We start from the raw sequence: 20,761 nt of genomic DNA, 5'->3' as shown, positions 1-20,761 counted from the left end.
CGGTATATGTTTCGGGGTGAGCTGGGTAAGCTCCTCTGCCCCCACTGCTACTCACTTTCCACTCGCCTTCGGCCACGCTCGGGCCCTCACTAGGCTACTCACACTAACGGCAGCTTGCCGCGCTTCACCGATCTTATGGCGCCGGCACACCTTGACCTCTAGCTGAGCTACAACTGCGTTCTCTAAACTAGACTGAGCTCCACTGCAGGCTGACCTCTCTGTAGACCCCAGACTAATTGAGCTCGACTCTGTATTCAGATCTGTACTTGCTGAACTCTCCAGAGGAACTGCTGAATCACTGAGCTGCCTAGCTCCACCTTCCCTATTTATATCCCTAACAGGCTCCCTCTGCTGGTCTGAGGTGGAAGGTGGAGATGTGTGAATGTTTATGGGGGCCTCTTGTGGAGGATTCCATCAATACACCCTTCTAGGATCTGTGGTACCAAGCGCAGCTGGGTGCCACAGTACTGCACCTCACCCAGAGGTGTGGTATCTCCTTCTCTCAGGTAAGGAGGGAGTGCTGCCCGGAACCCCAACACCTGCATCCAACACTACACTGCTCCAGGCCGGCTGGAAGGGCAAGACGCAATGTATGTTCCTGCTGAGCCCTGATCCTGGCTAGAGTGGGGGGAACCTAAAGGTAGGGGGAACCAGTAGTGGGTGTGGGTGGAGGAAGTAGTTAGGGGGAGCACTTTGGTAGGAGAGATAAATAGGGAAGCCATCTTAGGGTGGCAGGACAGTAGTGAGAGGACAGTTCAGAAGAACAGTCTGGGAGCAGAGTCTCAGTAGGAGCTCTGCTCCACAACTAGGGCCTAGTGTCAGAGGCCCAGGAGGGGAGCAGGGAGTAGGCTCCATTCTGTTGAAGGGATCCTAGGGGGTACGGCAAGTGCAGGACGGCACCTGTACGCACTGAATCTGTCAGAAGACAGAGGGATCGTAGGCCGCAAGAAGGGGACCGGCCCCTGGCCCAGTCGTGTACTTCAGGTCTCGGCTGGAAAAACCGGAGGCTCCTGGCTTATATAGTCAGTTGCCGAAGCCTCGCTCTAATCCCCGTGAGGGTCAAGCAGGTCTGTGAACTCCGACGGACAGGAGGGACTTCAGAGTACCCGAGCAGGATTCAGAGAGGGGAAGAGCAGGGCAGGAGGGAGAAAGACCCAGCGTGAAGACGGTCTAGCTAGGAACACGAGAAAGTGGGGTTCTGCCAGGTACGCCTAACCTGACTGAGGAAGAACTGAGCCCCTGCCTGGTGAACGCAGCGCGACGTGGGAGGCTAGCACCCGTGCAGTGCACCAGTGGAACTGTCATAATAACTGTGACTAAAAACTCAGATGACTGCACCGCACTGCCTCCATCCATTCTTTAATCTGCGCCATCGTTCCCTCTCTGCACTACAATGCCCAGCACAACCGCCATCTTCCTACACTGCCCTGGAGCTTGCTCTACCTGTGGAGAGCAACACCACCCTTGCTGCCGTAACACCAGCTCCAGACGACTGCTCGGCAGCGGCGGCTCCTTTTGGCCGCAATCCACAGGTGGCGTCACGAACAATCCCTAAAACCCCATATAAAAGTATCCCCCTTTGCACTGACCGCCCTGGGTCACGGACCGGGCCAGCCACCGTGATACTCGCCCACTGGCATCCACAGAGGCCCGGCTGCCCAGTACCCCACGGCCCTGGGGGCGCGTCACATTCAATGTATCCAAGCATTTTTTTCAAGTACATGGAGGAGATCTGAGGGGTTTCCAATTCTTTGGGATGGAAAGAGTCAACAAGCCTAGGAGAGGTGGGGCTTGGAGACAGAAACTCCTAAGTCGAGAAACCCACTGGATCCTGATGATGGAGACCGCCCACCCCATCGGCTTAAATAAACGTTCGGACTTGATTCTATTCTATTAGAACCGTTCACTAATCCCATTTATAGCACCTTGTTTCAATATTGTAATCTGTTTTTAAACTTGTATATGTGTTTTGTATTGGCATTTTATAATGTGTTTGATACAGAGGTTTTGTAAGTCCTGTGACAAGGGAGGCAGGACATATTTGCCCGGCTAGGTTAAATTCCCCATGCCACAGCCATAAAACTAGGTTATAATTAAGGGGCACACATAGCCCTGAAACGCGTAAACCAGTGTCCTGGGACCTTGCTGTATCAAGCTCTCCACTTCCAAAATGTTTGCCTGTGTTTTTACATCTAAGAATTTTTTGGAGTAAAGCTTTGGAACATATCGCTTTGGTGCCGGATTTTTTCGTATTGAATTCTAGTGCTGATAAGTGACTGTAGTGATGACCTCAGTCTTGGAAACACGTCACTACTACAATGATTGACATCCACAGTCAATGGTTATAAAAGTCATCAGTGGATCATCATAAACACAGACTGGCACGGAACAAGTGAAACATTGATATGACCATAGTAAACTGTAAAAGAAATTAATGGAGTTGGATAACCCCTTCAAGCACTCACTGCAAATCATTAGTGGTCACAAGCCATAGACTTCTCCAATACGGATCACGCGACTAGAGTTGAAATCACACATGTAATTCTTGGGGCAGAGGAGTTTTTGCGCGGCAAAATACGCAGCATCAAAATCTCAGGGTAAGTTCCCACGATGAGTATATGTGAGTTTTTGATGCTGCATATTTTCACTGTACAAAAAAAAAATGTGGCATCTTACAGTTCCAACTAAGTGAATGGGATTTATAGAAATCTCCTGCCTCCTTTGCTTTTTCCTTTTACGCAGCATAAAGTGACCTGCAAAGCATTTTTTAAATCTGGAACATGTAAATTTCTCTTACGGCAAATATGAGTTTTATTTATAGATTTTCCCCATAAACTTGAATGAGATGAGGAAAATGTACAGAAAAATAACGCACATGTGTTTTTTGTGCATTTTCGCAGCAGAAGTGCACTAAAAACGCCTGGAATCCGCACATGACTTTATCAATAAAGTTTCATCAAAAGCTAAATAAATAGCAGGAAGTTTCCAATACAAAGCATATAAAACCTGACAAACCAAATAGAGACAAAAAGCGTAGCTAAAAAAAAACAAGATATAAATGCATGTAAAAAAAAAAAAAAAAAAGTGGTCAAAAACGCCATTAAAAAAGCTAATTTCTCTAAGGCTACATTCCCATGATGAGCTTTTGGTGAGTATTCGATGCTGCAGATTTTCTGCAATAGGTTACTTGCATTTTTTTCTAAATTAAGCAGTAGTGATGAGCGAGTATGTTTTGTTAACCCTTTCGCCAAGTACGCTCGGGCGAACACTGAGTAGTAACAGCTGCTCGGTGTTGTGTTTAAATCACTCCCGTGTGCATGATTTGCGACTGTTTGACAGCTTTAATACATGTGAGGAACATCCATTTATTACACATTCCTCACATGTAATAAAGCTGTCAAACACTCGCAAATCATGCACACGGGAGTGATTCAAACATATCACCGAGCACGCTGTAACTACTCGGTGTTCGCCCGAGCATACTCGGTGAAAGGGTTAACGAAACATACTCGCTCATCACTATTAAGCAGCATAAAAAACTCAACAAAAACTCATTGTGGGAACTTAGTCTAAGGCTACGCTCCTACGATGAGCTTCTGATGCATTTTTGACACTGTGTATTTTTGCTGCGTCAATAAAGCAGAGTCTTACAGTACTAGCAAAATGGATGGGATTTATAAAAAAACTCCTGCCCACTGTGCTTCTCATTTACACAGCATAAACTGACCTGCGGTGCATGATTCAAATCTGCAGCATGTCAGTTTCTATTGTGGAGATTTTCCACATAGCCCTGCATAAGATGCGGAAAATCTGGAGGTAAAAAACGCACGTGCGTCTTTAGTGTGTAATCCTCACCTAAGTATAGCAAATAAAATTGTCAAAGCCAAATACCAAGAGATATTAAAAAATTAAGCAGCTTTTTTTAAAACATGACACACCAACAAGAGACAAAAATGGCAGCGTCAAAAATGCGCTAAAAACGCACACAAAACGCAATGAAAAAAAATGCAAGTAACCTAATTCATATACTAGGTGCAGAAATGGTGCAGAAATTCTGCAGCGTCAAAAAAGCATCAAAAGCTCATGGTGGGAACATAATCTTATAAGTGTAGAAATGGTGCAGAAAATTTGCAAAATCGCACCAACTGCATAACATAATGAGATATTGAGAAAGCAAAAGAGTTTCAGATTTTTTTCTTTCTAAGGATATGTTCACACTTTGCATTTTTGCTGCATTTTTTCCACAGGCAAAATCTACTGTCTTGGCAGTAAAGAAGCAGCGTTACAAAAAGCAGGTTTTGCTGAGTTTTTGCTGTGTTTTATTGCTGCGTTTTTTTTACTGCGTTTTTGTCAGGGTACATTTGTCTCTTGTGTATGCTGATAAGGTTTAATGCATAAAAAAAATATATGATTCAACTTCCTCAGGTTTTCGCACCAAAAACGCAGCAAAACCTGATACCTGCGTTTTTTTGCTGCGTTTTTGCTAAAAAAAAGCTGGAAGAAGTGACATGTTGCGTTTTGCAAAAACGCAGCTGTTTGACAAAACAGGAGTAAAAAAACAATGCGCGCATGAGATTTCTGAAATCTCATAGACTTCGCTGGTAGTGTCAAACACAGCTTAAAATTTGCATTAAAAAAAGCTGCAAAAATGCAACGTGTGAACATAGGTTTAACCTTTCATTCCTGTATATAAAAGAAAAAACAATGATCGATAATTGGAATTGTTTGTAAAGTGGAGATTTTCACAAAAACAAAAGTGAATCCCGACTGTCATGTTAAAAGTTCCGAAACCAATTATCAACATAATCCTTAAACATTTAGACACGTTTTTTTTTTTTAACATTTTCGAATTCTAAGTCATAAGTGTAATTGTCTAAATGTGAATGTAAGAATGTAACGAGAGAAAAAAAATTACTACATCAAAACATTCTGTCACTTTTACACATAGGCAGGGGCGAGCTTTTCAACAAATGAAATTATTCTTTATTTCATGCTTTTAAAAATGCATTAGGGTAATTGCTCTGCATTAAATTACCTTCTGTGCAATAAGCTTGGCTACCACATCTCTCGCATGAACATCAATTGTGCATATTGTCATGATCTTCTGACGCACCCCGGGGGTAAGTTCCCCTAACAGCATGTTTATAAGGGCATTCAGCTGAGCAATCTGCAAATAATTATATTCAGATGAGATATTAAACTCTGTAAAATAAAATCTGTCATGCGTAAAGTGCTAAATGCATCTGTGAAATGTATAGTGCCTCCGACAAGACATGCATTGTTGTTCCCATCAAAACAAACAACTTTTCAAAACTGTGCCATTATGTGACGCTTTTTCCTTTTAAAAAAAAAAAAAAAAAAAGTACCGTAATTTAATAGGTGTGTAAATAATTACACATATTTCGGGGTCTGTAGACTTGAGAACTTTTTATTTTTTCCCCTTACAATATTCTTTAAAGGTCAAAATGACTAATTTGGATCCATTTTCCCCCATGTTAAGGTATAAAGTAAATGCTTTTAAAAATGGTCGCCACTTAAAAAGTGATGCAGGATGTGGGATAATTTGCATGCCATTGCCCATAATCCCTTGCTGTGCTATGCAAATATATGTTATTTGACTCCATTAGTTGGAAATCTATCAATGCGGTGTCGTTTATCTACAATATCAGGAAATGGGGCTCATATTAGAGATTTGACTTGTATTATAATTGCATTATACTGAGAAATGAGTAAAAAAAAAATATGAAAAATAAAAAAAAAGTTTTTTTTTGTTTTTTTTTTCCCCATAAGTTCCATAAAAATAGGCAATAAATTAAGACATTCATTTAATTCTGAGACAAATGAGTGCTGACCATAAAGCTAGGTGTGATATATTTATAAGATATGAACATGTGTGTCACTATATAGATTAGATACGCAAAGGTAATGGAAAACCCACAGGAGCTTTAGTGAAATCCCATTGTAAATCCATAGCCATTAATAAGGAGCTAGTACAACCATCACAGCTAAAACAACTTCCACTGCTCCAGAGTCTGGTGGCAGCAGCTTTACACCACTCTATCCAACGCTCAGCATTGTGCTTGGTGATGTAAGGCTACATGCAGCTGCTCGGCCATGAAGCTCCCGGCAGGGGCACAGTGTTTGTGCTGATGTTAATGTCAGAGGAGGTGTGGACTCTGCAGTTATGGAGTCAACAGAGTGTTGGTGACTTTTCTGCCCTCTGCTCCTCAGCACTCGGCACCCCGCCCTATAACTTTACATGGTCTCCACTTTGTGGCTGAGTTGCTGCGGTTCCTTCCACTCCTCTATAATATCACTTACAGGTGATGGGGGAAAATTTAGGAAGGAAGAAATGCTATGAACGGACTTGTTTCACCGGTGGCTCCTATTACAGGATTGCGCTAGTGTCAGCTCTTTATCCCCAAATATTCTGTCACATGTTGGTAAAGGCAGACGGTATGGCAGAGGGCTGAATGTTATACACCAGGGGAAAGGGGGACAGATGTTATACATCGGGGCCGAGGGGGCGAATGTTATCCCCTGGGGGCTAGGGGCCGGATGTTATACACCGGGGGCAAGGGGGACAGATGTTATACACTGGGAGCGAGGTGGACAGATGTTATACACCGGGGGCGAGGGGGGTGGATGTTATCCCCTGGGGGCTAGGGGCCAGATGTTATACACCGGGGGGCAAGGGGGACAGATGTTATACACTGGGAGCGAGGTGGACAGATGTTATACACCGGGGGCGAGGGGGGTGGATGTTATCCCCTGGGGGCTAGGGGCCAGATGTTATACACCGGGGGGCAAGGGGCAGGAAGTTATACACCCGGGGCGAGGGGGACAGATTTTATACACTGGGAGCGAGGTGGACAGATGTTATACACCGGGGGCGAGGGGGGTGGATGTTATCCCCTTCGGGCTAGGGGCCAGATGTTATACACCGGGGGGCAAGGGGCAGGATGTTATACACCGAGGGGCGAGGGGGACAGATGTTATACACCTGGGGGCGTGGGGGCCGATGTTATCTCCTGGGGACTAGTGGTCGGATGTTATACACTGGGGGCGAGATGGCGGATGTTATCCCCTGGGGGCTAGGGGTCGGATGTTATACACCGGGGGCGTGAGGGAGGATGTTATACACCAGGGGGCGAGGGGGACAGATTTTATACACCGGGGGCGAGGGGGACAGATGTTATACACCGGGGGTGAGGTGGACAGATGTTATACAAAAGGGGCTAGGGGCCGGTTGTTATACTCCGGGGGCGAGGCGCTGGATGTTATATACCGAGGGGCGAGGGGGACAATGTTATACACTGAGGGCGAGGGGGTGGATGCTATCCCCCTGGGGCTAGGGGCCGGATGTTATACACCGGGGGCGAGGGGCTGGATGTTATACATCGAGGGGCGAGGGGGACAAATGTTATACACCGGGGGCAAAGGGGCAGATGATATCCCCTGGGGGCTAGGGGTTGGATGTTATACACCGTGGGCAAGGGGGCGGATGTTATCTCTTGGGGGCAAGGGGTCGGATGTTATACACCGGGGGTGGATGTTATCCCCTGGGGGCTAGGGGTTAGATGTTATACACTGGTGACGAGGGGACGGATGTTATACACCAGGGGTGAGGGGGGACAGATGTTATACGCTGGGGGCGAGGTGGACAGATGTTATACACTGGGGGCGAGGGGGGGGATGTTATCCCCTGGGGGCTAGGGGTCAGATGTTATACACCGAGGGTGGATGTTATCCCCTGGGGGATAGGGGACAGATGTTATACACCGGGGGCGAGGTGCTGGATGTTATATAACGAGGGGCGAGGGGGACAGATGTTATACACCGGGGGCGAGGGGGGTGGATGTTATCCCCTGGGGGCTAGGGGCCAGATGTTATACACCGGGGGCGAGGGGCAGGATGTTATACACCGAGGGGCGAGGGGGACAGATGTTATACACCGGGGGCGTGAGGGCCGATGTTATCCCCTCGGGACTAGTGGTCGGATGTTATACAACGGGGGCGAGGGGGCGGATGTTATCCCCTGGGGGCGAGGGGGCGGATGTTATCCCCTGGGGGCTAGGGGTCGGATCTTATACACCGGGGGCATGAGGGAGGATGTTATACACCAGGGGGCGAGGGGGACAGATTTTATACACCGGGGGCGAGGGGGACAGATGTTATACACCGGGGGTGAGGTGGACAGATGTTATACAAAAGGGGCTAGGGGCCGGTTGTTATACTCCGGGGGCGAGGCGCTGGATGTTATATACCGAGGGGCGAGGGGGACAATGTTATACACTGAGGGCGAGGGGGTGGATGCTATCCCCCTGGGGCTAGGGGCCGGATGTTATACACCGGGGGCGAGGGGCTGGATGTTATACATCGAGGGGCGAGGGGGACAAATGTTATACACCGGGGGCAAAGGGGCAGATGTTATCCCCTGGGGGCTAGGGGTTGGATGTTATACACCGTGGGCAAGGGGGCGGATGTTATCTCTTGGGCGCAAGGGGTCGGATGTTATACACCGGGGGTGGATGTTATCCCCTGGGGGCTAGGGGTTGGATGTTATACACTGGTGATGAGGGGACGGATGTTATACACCGGGGGTGAGGGGGGACAGATGTTATACGCTGGGGGCGAGGTGGACAGATGTTATACACTGGGGGCGAGGTGCTGGATGTTATATAACGAGGGGCAAGGGGGACAGATGTTATACACCGAGGGTGGATGTTATCCCCTGGGGGATAGGGGACAGATGTTATACACCGGGGGCGAGGTGCTGGATGTTATATAACGAGGGGCGAGGGGGCCAGATGTTATACACCGGGGGCGAGGGGGGTGGATGTTATCCCCTGGGGGCTAGGGGCCAGATGTTATACATCAGGGGCGAGGGGCAGGATGTTATACACCGAGGGGCGAGGGGGACAGATGTTATACACCGGGGGCGTGAGGGCCGATGTTATCCCCTCGGAACTAGTGGTCGGATGTTATACACCGGGGGCGAGGGGGCGGATGTTATCCCCTGGGGGCTAGGGGTCGGATGTTATACACCTGGGGCGAGGGGGCGGATGTTATACACCGGGGGGCGAGGGGGACAGATGTTATACACCGGGGGCAAGGGGGACAGATGTTATACACTGGGGGGTGAGGGGGACAGATGTTATACACCGGGGGGTGAGGGGGACAGATGTTATACACCAGGGGCGAGATGGACAGATGTTATACACCAGGGGTTAGGGGCCGGATGTTATACTCCGGGGGCGAGGGGCTGGATGTTACATACCGAGGGGCGAGGGGGACAAATGGGGCGGATGTTATCCCCTGGGGGCTAGGGGTTGGATGTTATACACCTGGGGCAAGGGGGCGGATGTTATCTCCTGGGGGCAAAGGGTCAGATGTTATACACCGGGGGCGGATGTTATCCCCTGGGGGCTAGGGGTTGGATGTTATACACCGGGGGCGGATGTTATACACTGGGGGTGAGGGGGACAGATGTTATACACTGGGGGCGAGGTGGACAGATGTTATACACTGGGAGCGAGGGGGACAGATCTTATACACCGGGGGAAGAGGGGGCAGATATTATCCCTTGAGGGCGAAGGGCCGGATGCTATCCCCTGGGGGCGAGGGGCCGGATGTTATACACCGGGTTTAAAGGGGATAGATGTTATACACCAGGGGGCGAGGGGCCAGACGTTATAGAACGGTGGCTCCAATTCCAGGATTGCGCTAGTGTCAATGAGCTCTTTACCCCCAACTATTCTGTTGCATGTTGATAAAGGTAGACAGCATGGCAGAGGGCCAGATGTTATACACCGGGGCGAAGGAGACAGATGTATACACCGAGGGCGAGGGGGTGGATGTTATCCTTCAAGAGTGAGGAGCTGGATCTTATTCCCTGGGGGCAAGGGGCCAGATGTATACACCGGAGGCAAAGGGCCGGATGGTATACACGAGGGTTGAGGGGCCGAATGGTATACACTGGGGGTGAAGGTGTATATTTTACACCCCTGTGCCAATGGGACTGAATGAACAACTTAAATTTTGTCCTAATGCTTTTGCTCATTAACAGTATGTATCTTAAGAAATCAGGAGGAAGGTATGTTCCTTCTCAATGCTACCTGCAGATTTTTACCCTACATGTACCCCTGGACCACTGGGGCAACATCAACACCAATGATTTGTAGCCTTCACTGTCCACCTAGTGGTTCTGTTGCAACACCTTATAATACAATGGCCTTTTGTGGTGATCTAATTCTTTAATATGATATCTCTGATATTCTAATGGTTTATTAATACTGTCCCTGGGGGTCCAGTGGTTTCATAATAATGCCTTTGGAGGGCTAGTTGTTTGCTAAAAAATATTCTAGGTGATACTAAAAATGAGAAAACTAATAAAATCGCTTGTGGGCAAGCAAACAATTTGATGCAGGTAATAATACAACTTCCAATCTACTCTAGACGACAATGTATATTAAATGGGTAATAAAATATCCCTGGTGGTCTAGAGTGCAAAGTGAAATAATAAATAAATCTCTAGTGGTCTAGGATGGAGTTTACTAGAAGTCACTAGTTTAGGGATAAAATACTTATTTCCATTTGGGTGTAGACCGGTGTGAGGATTATGCTTATTTGACGTATCCAGGATAATTATTTTCTTAGGTGTCCAGTGGTTAATCACCTGCTTGCGATTGTAATCCTTTAGGGCATTTTCAAACCCTTCCTCTAGCCTTTGAAAGACAATTTCTACATCGGTTGCCCACCATATTTGACTGGCAGTGAGTGAAACCTGAGCAGAATAATCAAAGAGCCACTGATCCCGCAGCTTATCCTCATACGCTGCCACAGATTCCATGATTTCCTGCTGAACTGTTGACTTCATGGTGTCTTCTAAAAGCCCCAGCCAGTTCTCCGCCTCAAAACAAATAGAGAAAGACAAACTTTTTTACTACAACTTTAAAAAATGCTCGATGCTTAAAGGGGTGTTCCCATTTCCAAGATCCTATCCCAATATGTAGTAGGTGTAATAATAATAATAATATTAGCAAATACCTTTAATTAAAAATATAGTATCATTTTTTCTGATTCGCTATGTCTCTTTCCTCGTGTGCAGGACCTTGGTATCCATGGTTATGACCACTAGCAACTAGCTAACTGTCACTATATCAGTGGTCATAACTATGGATACCTAAGGTCCTGCAATGCCCTGCACACGAGGAAAGAGACACAGCGAATCAGAAAAACTATACTACATTTTTAATTAAAGGTATTTGCTAATATTATTATTATTACACCTACTACATATTGGGATGGGATCTTGGAGATGGGAATACCCCTTTAAGTAAAGAGGGATTTACATCATTTTAAGAAATGACTATAGTATAAATTACAAGTGGAACCACATCTACAGTCACAAGGCCCGTCTGACCGGGAGCAGAGCTGATTTATTTCATAACATTTCTTTATTGAGGCCAGAACTCAGTTTGAGAATACAGAGCTCTAAATCCCTCGCTTAATCATAGAGTTAAAGACAGTTGATTGGTAGGGGGTGCTGGGAGTTGGACTTCCGCCAATCTCATGGTAACGTCCTATCCTAAGGATAGGTCATCAATATTAAAGTTCCATGAAACCCCTTTAAGGATAAAACAGTATGCGAAAAGTTCCCAAATTCCCTGTTGTGGCATCTTAAGACACCAAAAATCATTTAAAGAGTAACTATCTGTTGAAGCATTTGGAATCTGAGAGCAGCATGATGTAGGGGCAGAGAACCTGACTTCAGCGATATATCACTTACTGAGCTGCTTGGTACAGTTTTTATATAATCCCAGTTTTCTCTGCTGTAGATGTAGCAGTGCTCAGAATGCTGAGCTCTATATAACCCCGCTCACACCATTGACTGGCAGCTTCCTGTCAGCAAGGTGCCAATCAGTGGTGGGGGCTGGGTTACACAGATTACCTGGACAGCCTGGCATGTGACACCTAGTCCTGCAGTAATAATCTCCTGCTGATAAAACACTGATTATATTGAAACTACAGCAAACTGCTGAGCAAGTGACACGTTCCTGGCATAAGGTTCTATTTAATGAACCATTTTATCTAATTCCTGGCCCTGATATGTTATACTTTTAGTTTTTTTTTACATGGATCGATGATCGCCAGAAAAAACTTTTATGCCGACACTCATTCCTGGTCATGTAAATATGCCCAGAAATCTGACGATCAGCTTGTTTGTTGGCTGATCGCATCTAATATGCGGTCAAAAAAAATCATCCATTGTGGGGAGCATATCCCCCTGAATAAACAAGAATTCCCTGCTGAAAATAATGAAAAAACTACACAGGGTCAAACAATTTCTTGTCCCCACCATACAGTTTAAATATTCATGATCACTGAAATAAATAAAACGAGGGCTGATCAACTTACTATATACAGTCATGGCCAAAAGTGTTGGCACCCTTGAAATTGTTCCAGAAAATGTAAAAAGTATTTTTCCCAGAAAATTATTACAATTACATATGTTTTGTTATACACATGTTTATTTCCTTTGTGTGTATTGGAACAATACAAAAAAAGAGAGAAAAAGGCAAATTGGACAAAATTTCACACAAAACCCCAAAAATGGGTCAGACAAAATTGTTGGCACCCTCAACTTAATATTTGGTTGCACACTCTTTGGAATAAATAACTGCAATCAATCGCTTCCTATAACCATCAACAAGCTTCTTACACTTCTCAACTGGAATTTTGGACCACTCTTCTTTTGCAAACTGCTCCAGCTCTCTCATATTTGAAGGGTGTATTTTCTTAACAGCAATTTTAAGATCTCTCCACAGGTGTTGAATCTGATTTAGATCCAAACTCATTGCTGGCCACTTCAGAACTCTCCAGCGCTTTGTTTCCATCTATTTTTTGGTTTCATATTGAAGTAGGTTTGGGGTCATTGTCCTGCTGGAAGACCCATGACCTAGGATGCAATCCCAGCTTTCTGACTTTCATGATGCCTTGCACACAGTCAAGCCACCCAGTGCCAGTCAACCCCAAAACATCTTTGAGCCGCCACAATATTTGACTATAGGTACTGTGTTCTTTTCTTTGTAGGCCTGATTCCATTTTCGGTAAGAGTAGAATGATGTGCTTTACCAAAAAGCTCTATCTTCATCTTTTCTGTCCACAAGACGCTTTCCCAGAAGGATTTTGGCTTACTCATGTACATTTTGGCAAACTGCAGTCTAGCTTTTTTATGTCTCTATGTCAGCAGTGGGATCCTCCTGGGTCTCCTGCCATAGTGTTTCATTTAATTAAAATGTCGACAGATAGTTTGTGCTGACACTGATGCACCCTGAGCCTGCAGGACAGATTGAATTTCTTAGGAAATTGATTGGGGCTACTTATCCACCATCCGGACTATCCTGCGTTGCGACATTTCATAAATTTTTCTGTGCTGTCCACGTCCAGGGAGATTAGCTACAGTGCCATGAGTTGTAAATATGGTTCTTCAAGAAGAACCCAGAAAGGGATGAAAACAAAGCGCTGGAAAGTTCTGAAGTGGTCAGCAATGGATCTGGATCTAAATCCCATTCAACACCTGTGGAGAGATCTTAAAATTGCTGTTAAGAAAAGACACCCTTCAAATATTAGAGACCAGGAGCAGTTTCCAAAAGAAGAGTGGTCCAAAATTCCAGTTGAGAGGTGTAAGAAGCTTGTTGATGGTTATAGGAAGCGATTGATTGCAGTTATTTATTCCAAAGGGTGTGCAACCAAATATTAAGTTGAGGGTGCCAACAATTTTGTCCGGCCTATTTTTGGGGTTGTGTGAAATGATATCCAATTAGCCTTTTTTTCCTCTGTTCTTTTGTGTTTCTCCAATACACACAAAGGAAATAAACATGTGTCTAACAAAACATGTGTAATTGCAATTATTTTCTAGGAGAAATACATCATTTCCTGGAACTATTTCAAGGGTGCCAACACTTTCGGACAAGGCTGTAAGTTCATCAGACAGAAAGGTATGAGGCAATGAGTGTTCATTCTGCAATATTACCTGGCCCGTACACACACACGACTGGTTAAAATATACAAATTCCATCTCTCTGCTGTACATCCCTACAGCAATCTTGCACTCAAATTCTTCATCTTCGAATCTCAGATCAGCCATATTGTCAAACAACTTTAGAAAGTGTCTCATCACCTTTATTCATGCGAAAAGAGAACATGAACCAAGTTACAAAGTTATAATTGGAACTGAAATATAGGAGAAATTTAATACAAAATAAAATACAAATAGCAAATTAAATTAAAAAAACAAACAAACAATATCAGCAAAATGTAACCAGAGAAATATCGGCTGTTGAGAAGTAAATTCACAGTGTTCGTCTCATTGAGGTTGATGAATGAGGGCATCTGAAGTTTCTTGCACTGCATTGGGGACATTATTTTGAAGGTCCACCATCAGTCTATACAAAACATGGACACTTTTCTCGGCATACTAAATGATGTTGTTCTCATTACCCACAAGGGTAATAGCATTAATAAATTGTAACAGATTCTATATGAATCAACTCTCTGAATCATATTTTAGGATATGATGTACAGCACAAAACTATATATTAGACCTCAATTTGCACTTGACGCGCCCCTGGGCCTGTGTCGCGCTGCGTTGCGCACGCGGGAGCTTACCCGGAGCCGGATCTGTTGAGGGTTGTAGTCTCGTGGCGGTGACCCGGTCCGTGCCCAGGGTGTCAAACTAAGTGGCAGTCTATGGCAGAAGATGTTAACTTGGATGTCGACTACGCCACCCGTTGAGTGCGGCTTTGCAGCCGCCGCTGCAGAACAGTCCGCTGAGGCCGGTGGTATGGGTGCAGCGATGATGTTATAACCCCCAACGGGAGGGGTATGGCCTCAGGGCAGCAGGTGAAGATGATGGGGGTTGTGACGGTGCAGTAAGAAGAGTCAGAGTCAGGAGATGCAGTTTCAGGGTTTTTACTCACGGGTGTTCTCTCAGTCACTCTGGCCTTGAGTGACCACCCGAGCCGTGCTGCGTCCACCAGGTCCTGGACTCGGCTAACCCCCAGGCAGTTCCGGAGCGTGGTCCTGAGCTCCCTTCTCTCTCTCTGTCTCTGGCCGTTCCCACCAGGGATCCACCTTTGGCCAGCTCCCTCGGGTCTCTTGGTGGTCAAACCTCCTCTGGGTTCCCTGACCCTATACTTGGTGTGCCTTTCTGGTGGATTTGGTGAGGGTCGTGGCAAATCTTGACCACGACCTCCGGTTCCTGGCTGAGGATAAGTGGCCTCCACCAGTTCGGGTTCCGGTACCCGTGTCCGCCAACCCTTCACCCTTTTTGGTCTGATTCTGGGTTCTTAGGGTTCCCTCTGGTCTTCCACTCTGGGCCTTTCTTTCTCCTCTCTCTTCTGCAGGCTTGGCTCTGGAGCTGGGCCCAGCCGGAGCCACAGCTCCCTGTCAGCCCTCCTGGCTGAACTCTTCCTAAAGACTCCCTCAGCCCTCTCTGTCCTAAGATGGTGCCCACCATATATACTCCCTCTATGTGTGAGCCCAGGTGACTAGCACCCAATGAGCTCCTAGCTTTACCCAGAGTACTCCCCCTATCTGCCCCTACACTACTGGGATGTTCCACCCCCCTCCCACTCCAGCCAGGGACAGACGCTGTCGTACCTGCACATTTACTTGGTGGGAGTACCGTAGTTCTGTCCCCCGGAAATGGGATGTATGTAGTGCATGCAGCCTACTGAGCTCAGTCCCACACTCCATCCTTACCCGGGAGTGGAATACCACACCTCTGGGTCGAGGTGCAATACCCCTGTAGCAGCCGAGTCCTCAGGGTGCTACATTCCCCCCTGGTAAATCACAGCACGTCCTCGGGCTGTAAAAGAATAAAATATCCAAAAACATACAATTTTTTTCAAAACATACAAGAACATATCAAACATTAAACATTATCAGATTTAAACAAGATAAACTTTTTCTTTCATATAAAACTCTTTCATAATAATGTTCTTTGAGTTACTGGCCACTGTGCGCTTGTGACCAGGTAGAAGTGCAACAGTCAGTTCAAGAACAACAGTTTCCTATAAAACCAGTAGGGGGCGCCTTAGACAGCGCAACTATATACAAGGGGAGGTGGCCGCTCTCAGTCCTCGGCCAGTGGGGAAAAGGAATGGCTGTTCACAGTCCTCAGCCTGTTAAGGGATAGGGGACTCACGGGTTTAAGTTCACACTTGTCCCAACGGGGAACATATTTAAATTAGCAGCAGTTCTTATACCCTTACGGATAACTATGTACAGTTCTTTTTTACCGTACTCTAATAACGGCGTCCTCCTGATGCTTCCTCCCTGTATTCTTCAGACCCGTCCGGGTCCTCTTGCTCCTCCTGACACCTCAGCTCTTCCTCCGTCAACCGGTGTACATGAAGGGCATAGGGTCCTTTGGCACATTGGTGCCGGGTAAAGGTGACCTCATCACCCAGGTATAGGTCACGACCTCTGTGTCCCTCCGGCAGGTGGGACTCGACATCCCTGCGGGTCACGAAGACGTCGCCGGGGGTGTGGTGATCCCGGATGAAGCCCCAACCATGCTGCAGTTGGAATTTAATTACAGTCCCGGTGGCACGGGGACCGTGGGCTGCACGGGGGTTCCGTCGGGTCCGGCTCTTCTGTTCTGCACTCCTCACTTGCAGCCGCTCCTCGCGGACCCGCCTCTCTCGTCGTTCCCGGTCGAAAACCTCTAGCTGTTGCCGGCAGCACTCTGCTCACTGGGCTGCGGCCGCCCGGGTTTCTTGGGTGAAGCCGATGAGGTTTTCCCCGGTCGGGTCCCATTCAAATTGGGCCTCCTCCAGCGGGAGCGGGACGATCTTGACAGGCACCGGAGCCGGAATCAGGGGCTCATCCAGGGGCCTTTCCTTCCGGAGTCGGGGATGGTAGTACTCCGGTGGCCACTCAAAGGGCTGCCCATCCGGGCAAGTATGTTGGGCGAACAAGTCTTCACCCAGGGGTAGGACTTTGTGGGTTGAGGGCGCGGTGGTGGTAGCGGCGCCCGGGTTCACCAGGCCTTGCGACCAGGCCTGGGGCACCCTGAAGGTGAAGGGCACCGTGAAGACGGCGGCGCCCGGGTGTACTTGACTTTGCGACCAGGCCGGTGGCGTCTCCTGCTTGGCCGCGCTCAGGGTTGAGGCGCGTGACGTCACAAGAGGCGTGGCCGCGGCTCCTGCTTGAGGCCTAGTCTGGAGCGGTAGCGGTGCGGCAACGGGCACGATCGGTGGGATTTCGGGCTCTGCGACGGGGAGCGGGGGTAGGCTTACGGTGGCTGGGCTTGGGGTAGTGACGTCCCCTTTACTTGCCTCCGTCTCTTCAGCTCCCTCTGCGGCGTCGTCTCCGGCCTCCGTCCCTTCTGCATCCTCTTCAGGGGCAGGCGTGCTCCTCGTTGCGGGTGGTGTGCTTCGCTGGCGGGTTCCAGCCTGCTGGGCCATCTCCCTGCTCCACTCCGTCAGCGTTTCTCGCTGCACCTGGGCCATCCTCCGTGCGAGGCCCTCCAGCGCGGTCTGTGCACGCTCCCGGTCTCGGGGGAGCTGTGCCGGGATCTCCACCAGGTCTTGTGGAGTGGTAGCTTGCAACAGGCTCCTGACCACAGGGTCGGTGCTGCCTGACTCTCCCTCCATCTCCGGGTACGGCTTCTCTAGACTCCTCCAGGCTGCACCCATCTTCTCTGTTTTGTTCTGTATCCGCCCCCATTGAGGGCGGTCCTGGGGCAACTTGGTGATTGTCAGTTCCAGGGGCAGACCCCCCACGCTGATGGACATCTCAATCATTGCAGTCTCTGCTGGTGGGGGCGGTCTTCGTTTTTGGCGCCATTCTTGGTCCTGGCCCACGATGGGAGGTGGCCTCTTGCCACCCTCTGGCACGCCCATAATGGCGTCCGCTCTGCCAGGGCGGGAAATCTTCTCAGATGGCGGGAACCGCTTCCCAATGGCGGGAAACTCTGTGGATGGCGGGAAAAGACTGCAGATGGCGGGCAAACGGCGGGAAACGATCCGAGATGGCGTCCGATGGCGGGGACCCTCCGGAATTGGCGGGAGACTTCTTTTTACGGTAAATATGAACTTTTCTTCAGGCACGCAGTACCCGGTGGTTGCGGGCACGTTATCCTGCCGACTACGCCAAAGTTGACGCGCCCCTGGGCCTGTGTCGCGCTGCGTTGCGCACGCGGGAGCTTACCCGGAGCCGGATCTGTTGAGGGTTGTAGTCTCGTGGCGGTGACCCGGTCCGTGCCCATGGTGTCAAACTAAGTGGCAGTCTATGGCAGAAGATGTTAACTTGGATGTCGACTACGCCACCCGTTGAGTGCGGCTTTGCAGCCGCCGCTGCAGAACAGTCCGCTGAGGCCGGTGGTATGGGTGCAGCGATGATGTTATAACCCCCAACGGGAGGGGTATGGCCTCAGGGCAGCAGGTGAAGATGATGGGGGTTGTGACGGTGCAGTAAGAAGAGTCAGAGTCAGGAGATGCAGTTTCAGGGTTTTTACTCACGGGTGTTCTCTCAGTCACTCTGGCCTTGAGTGACCACCCGAGCCGTGCTGCGTCCACCAAGTCCTGGACTCGGCTAACCCCCAGGCAGTTCCGGAGCGTGGTCCTGAGCTCCCTTCTCTCTCTCTGTCTCTGGCCGTTCCCACCAGGGATCCACCTTTGGCCAGCTCCCTCGGGTCTCTTGGTGGTCAAACCTCCTCTGGGTTCCCTGACCCTATACTTGGTGTGCCTTTCTGGTGGATTTGGTGAGGGTCGTGGCAAATCTTGACCACGACCTCCGGTTCCTGGCTGAGGATAAGTGGCCTCCACCAGTTCGGGTTCCGGTACCCGTGTCCGCCAACCCTTCACCCTTTTTGGTCTGATTCTGGGTTCTTAGGGTTCCCTCTGGTCTTCCACTCTGGGCCTTTCTTTCTCCTCTCTCCTCTGCAGGCTTGGCTCTGGAGCTGGGCCCAGCCGGAGCCACAGCTCCCTGTCAGCCCTCCTGGCTGAACTCTTCCTAAAGACTCCCTCAGCCCTCTCTGTCCTAAGATGGTGCCCACCATATATACTCCCTCTATGTGTGAGCCCAGGTGACTAGCACCCAATGAGCTCCTAGCTTTACCCAGAGTACTCCCCCTATCTGCCCCTACACTACTGGGATGTTCCACCCCCCTCCCACTCCAGCCAGGGACAGACGCTGTCGTACCTGCACATTTACTTGGTGGGAGTACCGTAGTTCTGTCCCCCGGAAATGGGATGTATGTAGTGCATGCAGCCTACTGAGCTCAGTCCCACACTCCATCCTTACCCGGGAGTGGAATACCACACCTCTGGGTCGAGGTGCAATACCCCTGTAGCAGAAGAGTCCTCAGGGTGCTACACACTTCTTGTTGGTTTTGTTATTTTTTAATAAGATTTATATTAGTTTTGCCCCTACTAAATAAATATATTGGGTGTCACATGTGACAAAATATGATATGTAGAGATGTAATAAATGACAATAATCCAACAATAGTGCGGATCATTTTTATGTAGGTGAGTGCTAATCTGGATATTAGATCAATTAACTAGAGAGGATTAAGGCCAGTTTTGCACATCTGTGTTTTATGGTCCAAGCAAGTATGGACCTCAATGTGCAGATTGACTGTTAGGCTAGCGTCACACGAGCATAAATGCTCTCATCCCAGAAAATCGGGACAACTATGCAAATTGTACTCTGAACAAACTGTGATCAGAGTCTGATCAGAGTGTCAGCATAGTGCGATCTCAATCTCTTGGATGAGGAGAAGATGGAAAAAAATTATTTCTCCATCTTCTTCATTGTGTCAGTTCATAGAAATTTGATTGCAGTCAGATCTGTTCCAAGTGCAGTCCGATGTTTTCCACGGATTCATTGACTTGTATGGCCGAGTGCGACCCGAATATCGAACTCAGGCATGCTGTGATTTTTTTCCCCAGACAGGCTCTGTCTGAGAAACAAATCATACAGCCCTATAGCATAACATTGGTTCAAGTGTGATCCAATGTTTTGGCAGATCGCACTAGGACCGGTAATACAGTGGTCTGCACGCGTCATCAAAGGGAGTCTGTCAGCAAAGAATGAGTGTTCAAACCAAACACAGGTGCTTGGTGCACCCTTGGCATGGCCAAACATTTAAGTACACCTTCCCATCTGCTTGTTTTCCCACTATCTCCACCTCCTTCCTCTATTTTAATTGATAGCTCTGACTTTAGAGAGCCGGAGAAGGGTTGAGGTGGGAAAGTGCACTAAACTGTTTGGCCACACCAAGGGTGCACCGAACAAAAGTGCTTGGTTTCTGCAGTCACTTTATGCTGACAGATTCCTTTTAAGTTCAGGTCAGGAGTCCTGTGTCCAATTCATACATCAGGGTCCATTTCAGGGCCGTGAAACATGTGTATGTGGAAAACCTAAGACTTTTTTCACACTGCCATTAACAAGCTCTTTCAAGCATGCAGCACTATTCTTCCTATCAAAGTGACAGAAACTATGATGGAAGCCTTTGGAGACCATTATAAGTCAATGGGCTCTATCGAGAACCAGTGGTATCTATCATACAACAGATCTGGCAGAGAATTGTGGTTACTGCTAAAAAACAAAGCCACAACAGTAGTGTGAACAGAGCCTAGCTCATGTAGGCAGTGAGAACTTAGGCAAAAATGTTTTGTCAAATAATAGGACCTAAGAGTTTTGATACAGAAGAGACAAAAGCAGTCACCAAAAAAAAAGAGAA

The 20,761-nt window shown here is 48.0% G+C and overlaps 1 protein-coding gene across 1 annotated transcript in view; it reads right to left on the bottom strand.

Annotated features, from left to right (window-relative positions):
- Nucleotides 1–20,761, bottom strand: part of LOC141161707 (dynein axonemal heavy chain 11-like) — a 1,128,345-nt gene that overhangs the window by 990,980 nt on the left and 116,604 nt on the right. Inside the window, exons 18-20 of the mRNA XM_073646926.1 lie at nt 14,039–14,185; nt 10,679–10,912; nt 5,036–5,167 (exon numbers count right to left, since the gene is read on the bottom strand). Coding sequence (XP_073503027.1) covers nt 5,036–5,167; nt 10,679–10,912; nt 14,039–14,185 — 513 coding nt within the window. The remainder of the gene's footprint in view (nt 1–5,035; nt 5,168–10,678; nt 10,913–14,038; nt 14,186–20,761) is intronic.

This window comes from Phyllobates terribilis, unplaced genomic scaffold, assembly GCF_046119375.1.
Source record: "Phyllobates terribilis strain yellow unplaced genomic scaffold, ASM4611937v1 Scaffold_9__5_contigs__length_417890890, whole genome shotgun sequence".
Lineage (NCBI taxonomy): Eukaryota > Metazoa > Chordata > Amphibia > Anura > Dendrobatidae > Phyllobates > Phyllobates terribilis.
This window is presented reverse-complemented; position numbering and strand designations above follow the sequence as displayed.